The sequence below is a fragment of the Elgaria multicarinata genome, chromosome 9, assembly GCF_023053635.1.
Source record: "Elgaria multicarinata webbii isolate HBS135686 ecotype San Diego chromosome 9, rElgMul1.1.pri, whole genome shotgun sequence".
NCBI lineage: Eukaryota > Metazoa > Chordata > Lepidosauria > Squamata > Anguidae > Elgaria > Elgaria multicarinata.
The window spans coordinates 90,647,710-90,657,741 of record NC_086179.1 but is presented as its reverse complement, the minus strand read 5'-3'; the positions used below and the strand labels follow the sequence as shown (position 1 = coordinate 90,657,741).

Genomic DNA, 10,032 nt, shown 5'->3' with positions numbered 1-10,032 from the left:
GGTCTATGACCCCCCTGGAAAAAGTGAAGCAGAAGTTGAGGGGGCAGGATTGCAGTTTGAGATTGATAAACAAATGGTCAAAGAACACCTAATTTCCTTGAATGAGTTCAAATCTCCAGGGCCCGATGAACTGCATCCAAGAGTAATGAAGGAGCTAGCGGAAGAACTCTCAGAACCTTTGTCTATTATCTTTGCAAAATCATGGAAGACGGGTGAGGTGCCGGACGACTGGAGGAGGGCTAACGTTGTCCCTATCTTCAAAAAGGGCAAAAAGGAGGAACCTGGGAACTACAGACCAGTCAGTCTGACATCCATCCCTGGGAAAATTCTGGAGCAGATTATAAAGAAGTCAATCTGTAAACACCTTGAAATCAATGCAGTGATTACTAGAAGCCAACATGGATTTGTCAGGAACAAATCCTGTCAGACTAATTTGATCTCATTTTTTGATAGGATAACCTCCCTTGTGGACTGTGGGAATGCTGTGGACGTCATATATCTTGACTTCAGCAAAGCTTTTGACAAAGTACCACATGACATTCTGATTAACAAACTAGCTAAAAGTGGGCTAGATGGAACAACTATTAGGTGGATCCACAGTTGGCTACAGAATCGGACTCAAAGAGTACTTATCAATGGAACCTTCTCAAACTGGGGAGAGGCAACGAGTGGGGTGCCGCAGGGCTCAGTCCTGGGCCCAGTGCTCTTCAACATTTTTATTAATGATTTGGATGAGGAGGTGCAGGGAATGCTGATCAAATTTGCAGATGACACCAAATTGGGTGGGATAGCTAATACCCTGGAAGACAGAAACAAACTTCAAAGTGATCTTGATAGGCTGGAGTGCTGGGCTGAAAACAACAGAATGAAATTTAATAGGGATAAATGCCAAGTTCTACATTTAGGGAATAGAAACCAAATGCACAGTTACAAGATGGGGGACACTTGGCTCAGCAATACTACAAACGAGAAAGATCTTGGAATTGTTGTAGATCACAAGCTGAATATGAGCCAACAGTGCGATATGGCTGCAAGAAAGGCAAATGCTATTTTGGGCTGCATTAATAGAAGTATAGCTTCCAAATCACGTGAGGTACTGGTTCCTCTCTATTCGGCCCTGGTTAGGCCTCATCTAGAGTATTGCGTCTAGTTCTGGGCTCCACAATTCAAGAAGAACGCAGACAAGCTGGAGCGTGTTCAGAGGAGGGCAACCAGGATGATCAGAGGTCTAGAAACAAAGCCCTATGAAGAGAGACTGAAAGAACTGGGCATGTTTAGCCTGGAGAAGAGAAGATTGAGGGGAGACATGATAGCACTCTTCAAATACTTCAAAGGTTGTCACACAGAGGAGGGCCAGGATCTCTTCTCGATCCTCCCAGAGTGCAGGACACGGAATAACGGGCTCAAGTTAAAGGAAGCCAGATTCCGGCTGGACATCAGGAAAAACTTCCTGACTGTTAGAGCAGTGCGACAATGGAATCAGCTACCTAGGGAGGTTGTGGGCTCTCCCACACTAGAGGCCTTCAAGAGGCAGCTGGACAAGCATCTGTCAGGGATGCTTTAGGGTGGATTCCTGCATTGAGCAGGGGGTTGGACTCGATGGCCTTGTAGGCCCCTTCCAACTCTGCTATTCTATGATTCTATGATTCTAAGTTACAGGAAGCCAGATTCCAGCTGGACATCAGGAAAAATGTCAGTGACGCCTGTTTTAAGGCATTCTCTTTCATTAGAAGAAGAAAAAAAAAAAAGCAGGGAAAAATTGGGATCCAGAGATAGGTTGGGGAGTGAGACTTGCTTGAATGTGTCAATGGTGAATGGCACTGGGAAAACCCGTCACTCATAGTGCTAGCCCCACCGGGCCGTGACCGCTATGACGTTGTACGGCAGGTCCAGCGGCGGATGAATGATAAGCTGATAAGCAAGTCACATACTTTGGGAACGCGCGTTGATAAGACCTCCTGGAAGTGAGGCAGCTGAGAAAGATTTGTGGTCAGACCTAAAAATAAATTAAGAAAAAAAAAAAAATAGAAAAAGAGGAAACAGGAGGAGAAAGAGAAAAAGAAAAAAAGAGAACAAGAAATAATCAGCTGAAAGAGCTCAGATAAAGAAACCTTAACAGTAGAGACACACGTTCCAAACAGGAACATTTATGTCTGTTTGTTTGTCTTCTTTCCTACCCCAATTCCTATTATGAGCCTGAGAAATAACAGCTATATAAGCCATACCTGTGTTATGTGTAATGTGACATGTCTGAATGAGTTGCCCTGAATGAGTGGACCACCTTTCCTACCACCCTCCACTTATGAGCTGTGCCAATCAAAACTCTATCTATCGTGCCTTCCCTTGCAAAGGGACAGTGCCGTTAGGGGGGTGAGAAAAGCACAGACACCCTGTTATAAGCCCTGTTGTGAAAACCCCTGTTGTGCTTGTGCCCAAAAACCCAGAAGTTGCCACGTACGAAAGCTCTTCACGTGCTTGAGTGTGGTAACGAGAAACGGTGTGCATAGATAAGAACAGAAGAAATAGCTGCTGTGGTTTTTTTTGTAAGTAACCTCAGACTGTGGAGCAAAAGAGATAATGGGAAGCTCCGGGTCAAAAACAGGCAGCCCAGAATCAGAAAAAACCCCGTTAAAGAAAATGTGTAAGATCTACAAAGATCGTATGCCATCTAGGTTGAATTTAAAAAGATTAGTGACTCTGTGTCAAGACAAGTGGCCATTTTTTACTAAAGATTTACCCTCATTGCAGTGGCCTGTAGTAGGGACATTTGAACCCGAAAGACTCACGCACTTGAGGCATTATTTAGAAAGAAAACAACCCTCCCAGATGGATTACTGGTTTCTTTGGGATGATCAAAGATCAAGATTGCAAGTAGAGAGTGTAATAGCCAGTCAGAAAAATAGCTTGAATCTGCTTAAGCAGAAGTTGGGACTGTCAGCCAGCCAGATAGCCTCAGCCCCTTTGCTGCAGCCCCAGAATGACCAAGCACTGTTTGCACATTTAGGACCTTTAGAAGACATTAGAAGCACTCCCAGTAAATTGCTCCCTGTGCGTACTTATCCAAATTTTGCTGATCCAAACCAAGCTCCAATTAGAGCTTACCAGCCCTGGAGTTCCTCTGATATTTGGAATCTCAAACAGAGATTGCCAGCCCTTAGAGAAGACCCTGAGAGATTTATTGAAGAGCTTCAAAATTTGGCAACATTATATAACCCTACAGCGTTAGATCTTGAAGATCTGTTGAGAATGGTCATACCTAAACATGATTTTGATAGAATTTTAGTTGCGGCCAGAAACCCTAATAACCAAGCCCTTACAGCCTGGCCAGCAAATCCCCAAGCAGGAGAAATAGGTTTGACAGACGCAGACCTCCAGCGAATGAGACAAGAAAGAGAAACATTGTGGCAAGCAATTCGACAAATTTGTGGCAAACGCATAAATATGACTGCCATTCGAGACACAAAACAACTTAAAGATGAAAGCCCCAGAGCTTATCAAGCACGTCTGGAGTGTGCTATTAGAAAGCATTCTAATCTAGACCCAAGCGATCCACAAAATGCCTGGCATATAACTGATTTGCTTCTAAATGGGCTTATCAGTGAAATTTCAAGTAAAATTAGGACTGCAGTCATCGGGTATCGGGAGGCCACGCCCGAGGAAATTCTACGGGCCGCCACCCAATACTGGGATGACATCCAAGAAAGAAAACTAGGAAAAGAAAAATTAGAAACCAAGTTGCTAACCTTGCAAATAGAACAGCTCCAGACTCAAATCCTACCTTAAGAAGTTTGGCTAAACAGTGCATAGACGCAGTATTGCAACTAAGAAGACCTAAAAATAAAAACAGCTATGATACCAAATTTCTCATTATTAGCAAGCTACATGATACAAATTGATACAAACCACAAGATTCAGTCCCTGAACCGCTAAAATGGTCAGAGGAAATGAATCAGAGATGAGAAGACTTAATAACCTCATTAACCAAAATTCATGCACTGGGCTTGCGAATAGCATATTACTCTGCACAATTAGACGCAGCTGCACAAGGATTTCCACCTTGCTCCAAGCAGTGGCTGCTACCGCCTTGCTTGTAAAGAAAAAGCAGCTGATTTGAAATTAAAAAAAAAATTTGTGGGTTAGAGTTCCACCGTCGCAGCCCTGTTGATAACCAAATCTACACAATTTCTATCGAATCAGAGATTGACTCGATACGAGCAGATACTACCAGCAATTACCCTTAAACAGTGCACTACCTTAAATGATTGCGAAGTGGTAATTCAAGAATTTGACTGATGTTACATTGCCAGCTCCAGATATAGTTCTGTTTACTGATAGCTCTTGTAAAGGAAACAGCTGGGGAGAGCTAGTAGCCAGATATGCAGTAATTTCTCAAGTACTGATAAAATAAAAATAAAAAGGAAGTGTATACCACATTAGAAAGTTTCGCTCTGCCACGAAGTGCACAAGCCGCAGAATTAATTGCTTTAACCAGAACCTAGCAAAAGATTTGTCAATAATTATTCATACAATATTGTTTTGTAATCTGTCATGCAGTTGAGCAAATCTAAGAATATAGAGGCTTTATGACAGCCGCAGGAGGGCCTATAGCAAATAGCCCTTTAGCTGCAAAGTTGTTTGAAACAATCTTGCAAATCCAACACTAAAGAGAACACTCTTTTCCCAGGATACTATTCCAACGTAGGAAAAAGAATCTTGCAACTTAAAGAAAAGAATCTTAAGAAGAAAATAATACTAATAAAAAATTGAGAAAAATAATGTATGGGTATTTTATAATGACAAACCAATTGCATCTTGAGATTTAGTTAAGACACTAACATACTTAAACAATGGTGTGCCCCAAGAATACACCTAGAAGCTAAATGAGTGTGCCAAAAGTGTGTAACTTGCCTGAAGTTTTTATAGTCCTAAACTATCTGCACACACCCGTGAGTTTATAGTCCATTTCAATATTGCAGATTGACTTGATTGAATTTACTAACGCAATAAGATTTAAATACTGTTTTACTGTTGTGTGCATTTTCAGTAGATGGGTAGAAAGTTTTCCTGTATAATATGCAACAGAAAAATCCACAATTAAATGCTTACTAAGAGAAGTGGTGCCCAGGTTTAGCGTACCTTTAAGGGTAGATTCAGACTATACTAAGAATTAAGTGAAATTCCTTTGGTGTTAATGAACTTGAGAAACAGCCACAACAGAAAACATGGACTCACACAACATGAAATTGTATTTGGGAAGCTTATGGCTGTTGGACTGTCTCTGCCAAAACCATTTTTCCCCTCACTGAGAGCAGTGAGGAAATAATCTGTTATGTTCTACACTTACACAGACTATTAGTTCAACTCCAAAGAAAAATGAGAAACAAGCAACTGCTTCCAGTTGATGTTCCATGTCATCATTTCCAACCAAGAGATGCAGTGTTCATAAAAGTCCATAAGAAGCCCAATATAAGGACGGGCCTTATATTGTGTTGCTGACCACACACACCTGGATACATGCAGCCCATGTGAAAAAGCTAAATCCAGGATGCCAAACGGATGATCCAGATGATCCAGTTGCACTAGAAAGTTACTCAGACCTGATTGAGATGTTAAAGGATGAAAGAAGCTGCCAGGAGGAAGCCAAGAGAGCCCCCTGCACATGCTAAGCGACCAAGTGTCCAGTGGAGAGAGCGCGTTGAGGCTGAAGAGCAGGAACTCCCCTCCACGGAACGACATCTGGTCAGTCAGCAAGATCAGCTGTCCTTTTAACCTCAAGTCAAGAGTTTCTGAGTTAACGAGGCATAATAACCCTCCAACGAAATCTGGATGCTCTAAGAGACATTCAGTGAAGAGAAGATATTAAGACAACGCGTTACAACTACTTTGTGTGTTTTTAACCTCTATAGTTCTCTGAATTGTAAAAATGAAATTTGAGTGTGTGTTATTTCTTATTATACTGCCTTGCATTGCAATCCAAAAAAGAGTCTCAAAAGCATCCCATGACTTGAGCAGGTAAAAAAAAAAAGGTATTCAGTTGCATTATTAAGCAAGGAACAAAGGAGTGAAGATTAGAGCTTTAATAGAGAATGGTTTTATGGCTATGGGCAAAGCAACGACCATCAGGAGGGAATCTGTCGTGGAATTTTAGCTGGTTCTTTTGCTATGCCCATAGGTATGAGAAAATGGCCTATCATCCTTAGCTATAGTTCATAAAGTTCATGGCTTCCTGTTCCTTTGAACCTTGTTTTTAATGCTGCAATTGCTTTTGCTTTTAGAGTTAAGTTGATGCAGAAACTATGTGACAACATAGGCGTTGTCCACCCCGGCAGTCAGAGGGTGGAAGATGTCTGCAAGGAAAGATAACCAAGAAAATAACAGATAGAGATGTTTTTCTGTTTTTCTGTAACTGTGATATCTTCTAGTCAACGAAGCACTCATACTCTGTACATGCCTAAATGCTTAGCTTCTTATTGGTTGTTGCATTTTCAGAACTGTATTATGATTGGTGAGAAAGTTCTGCCATGGTATCTAAGGGGAACTGACTCTATAAATATGTTGACATTTCCTGAAATTATTGGGCAGTTTCCTCAGACTGCCACCTTGCAGCGCTGCTCGTAATAAACCTTCTAAGGAGAGAGAAATTGTGTCTTGAGAGTCTTTGACCACCACTCAGCGAACCACACAGGAACCCGTGGTTTCGGGTTCCGCCACACTGTTAGAGCAGTACGACAATGGAATCAGTTACCTAGGGAGGTTGTGGGCTCTCCCACACTAGAGGCCTTCAAGAGGCAGCTGGACAACCATCTGTCAGGGATGCTTTAGGGTGGATTCCTGCACTGAGCGGGGGGTTGGACTTAATGGCCTTATAGGCCCCTTCCAACTCTATTCTGTGATTCTTCAGAACACTGTATTTCTGCTACAACAAGAGGCCTTTATATGGAGGTGTTTCATAACCCAAACCAATCTTTTCAAGTTTATTATGAATTAAAGAATAAGTATTTTATTAACTTTTGTTTCTTCTTCTTTTTTTGCAGTTTTCATCTGGCATTATAGATTCTGTTTGTTTTTATGACCTTTCCTTGCTGCACAGCTGAGTTTCAAATACCCTTCTGAATATCAAAGCGTGCGCAAATTACGACCCACTGAGCCAGATGCAGCCCATAAACCATGCATTGAGCAGGGGGTTGGACACGATGGCCTTATAGGCCCTTCCAACTCTACTATTCTATGATTCTAGGAGGCATTTATGAAAGGCAAGGTGGGGGTCATTGTATAGGTATGTGGCCAATATTGCCACAGTGTCCTGCCCTTCAATGTTGCATGCAGGGAAAGAGGATTGAGGCTGGGGCTGAAAGTGTGGGCACCTGGAGGCTACATTGTATGGAAGCGCAATCTGTGAGACTGTGCTTGTTTACTGCCATTCTCTCCCCTGTGTCCTAAACTTCAGTGTTGCCCCCAATTTTGGGGGAAAGAGGATGGGGTTGGAAGACCGAGGGGAAGACATGGGTGCCTCACGGGGGCTCGTGTGGCAAGCAAGCACAGTGTGTAAGGTTAGAGAATGTGCATACAGGAAGCATAGGGTGGCCGCTTACAAATCACCAAAAAAAGAAATGTGTCACCAATTTGCATAACACTCTGGATATGTTGATTTATATGCTTAGATGCACCTTTGGAAATAATTATAGTCTAAATAGAAATGCACAACATCTCACCATAGCGTGGAAGATTGTGACTAGGTGAGCTGTGTGCCTGCCTGTTTAGTCTGCTGCTCAGGTGCTCGCTGTTGATGGGTAACCATTCTGACGGTACTTTAATTTTATTCTGGAATTGGAGAGGACAGCCCTTCAAACAGAGGACACCTTCATATAGAGGATGGCCCTCTGTAAAAGACAACACATGGCCATCCTAAGCCCGGTATTTAACTTTCAGTCTCCAAACCTTTTGACATAAGAGTGGATTTGTAAGCGTCTTAATTCTTCTGTTAAACTGATTTTTCATTAAAAAAACAACACCTAGAACGTGTGCTATATTATGTAGTGTGGAAGGATTCTCTCTCTCCCCTCCCGCCCAGCCATGTGGCTTCTCCTTACAGGTGTTACTGGCACGTGGGTGTGATCTGACATTGTTAATAAATGTGTCCACTTTTATCTTGATCTTAGTGAAGTTATTAGTCTTCATAGACGATCTGTTGAACTTTAGGCATTGGAAAGGGAAACGGAGGCCTTAGCTAGACAGGGTGAAATCCTGGGGCGATCCCCGGGATTGTTCCCGTGTGTCCACATGACGCACAGGGGATCCCGGGATCAGGGAGGGATGATCCCTCCTTTGCCCTGGGATCATATAACACCGATTCTGGCCGCCTATATTGGCTGCCTAAATGTTTCCGAGCCCAATTCAAGGTGCTAGTTTTAACCTATAAAGCCCTACATGGCTTGGGACCACAATACCTGATGGAACACCTCTCCCGACATGAACCTACCCGTGCACTGCGCGGGTCCTCCTCTGAGTGCCTACTCCGAGGGAAGTTCGGAGGATGGCAACAAGGGAGAGGGCCTTTTCAGTGGTGGCCCCCCGACTGTGGAATGATCTCCCCGATGAGGCTCGCCTGGCGAAAACATAGTTATCTTTTCGGCGCCAGGTCAAGACTTTTCTCTTCTCCCAGGCATTTAACAGCATTTAACAATTTTAAGTTTGTTTTTAATGGACCTCAGAATTGTTGTTTTTAAATGGATACTGTTGTTTTTATACTGTTTTTTATGTTTCTGATGGCTTTTAAATTTTGTATACTTTTAATGTTTACACCAATGGTGTAAACCAATGTGCTTTCAAGAGTAGCTTGCCATGTATCCTTCATCTGTTTGATCAAAGAAATATCCCAGAGGCAAAGCTTGGTTTCAGAAAAGCTGTGATGTTCTCAGGTAATTAATAATAATAATAATAATAATAATAATAATAATAATAATAATAATAATGTGAACCGCCCAGAGAGCTCCGGCTATTGGGCGGTATAGAAATACAATTAATAAATTATTATTATTATTATTATTATTATTATTATTATTATTATTATTATTATTATTATTATTGAAAAGTCTTCTATTCTGCAATCATTACCTGATTTTTCAGTCTCCCGTCCTCCTCACCATCTGATCGATTCCCTACAACCTTTTCAAAAAGCTTCAATTGCTTCATGTATTGTTTGTCTCCATTTCAGCCTTTGCTGCATCATTTCAAATGCAGCAGTGTTTGTCATTTTGAGAACCAGCTTTCAGCAGTGCCATAAAGGACTGTTTCTGTGCCCAAGGCACGTTTCCAATGTTGTGCCCTCTGTCCCACCACCACCGCCATAACAGTTGAGCAGTTGGGCATAGAGCTGCGTTCAAGTGGCCTCTCAAAATTCGCCACCCTCTTCTCCACAATTACAATGGAAGATTCCTAACAACAGACAAGTTGTCGTTCTGGCAATTTGTCTGCCATGACGGAGGGATTTCTGACAAACTGTTTGAAAACCACTGTATGAGGTACAGTGCTTACTAGATCACCGAGCATACATCGCAGTTGCCATAGGGATGCTGGTAAAGTGGTCTTCCTGTGGTGCAGGGATGCAGAACCCCAGAAGGCCAGGCTCCTCTCCTGTGGCCACACCCTCTTTCCCACTGACTGGTGGCTTGGTGGCTTTTGGACACCTTTTACCCCATTCTAAAAAGCTGGAAAGCCTTTCTTAAGGATTGGTTTCTGCCAGGAAGAGCTTTAAGCTAAACCATACTAGTATTTCCTTGGCACCACCTCTTTTGCCTTCGGCCCCACCCACCATCCAGAATGCAGCATCCAAGCGCGTCTCCAAAGTGGAACTCGGTCCTTGAGCTGAAAGAGGTTCAGCACCTCTGCGGAGGAGTGTGATCTTCCTAGAGGCCAGTCCATAGACGCAGATCCTTCTAGGAGCTCTGTCACGAAATTCTAAGCCACGATGTCCTGCTCCACTAGAGAAAGCTGGGAGTTAAGGCAGTATAGAAATGTCATAAATAAACAAAC

General features: G+C 42.6%; 1 protein-coding gene across 1 annotated transcript in view; it reads left to right on the top strand.

Annotated features, from left to right (window-relative positions):
* Positions 1-2,195: 2,195 nt before the first annotated feature.
* Positions 2,196-10,032, top strand: part of LOC134403819 (uncharacterized) — a 537,248-nt gene continuing 529,411 nt past the window's right edge. The window contains exon 1 of the mRNA XM_063134311.1: positions 2,196-6,026. Within this exon, the coding sequence (XP_062990381.1) occupies positions 2,578-3,783 (1,206 nt within the window). The 5' untranslated portion in view covers positions 2,196-2,577 and the 3' untranslated portion in view covers positions 3,784-6,026. The remainder of the gene's footprint in view (positions 6,027-10,032) is intronic.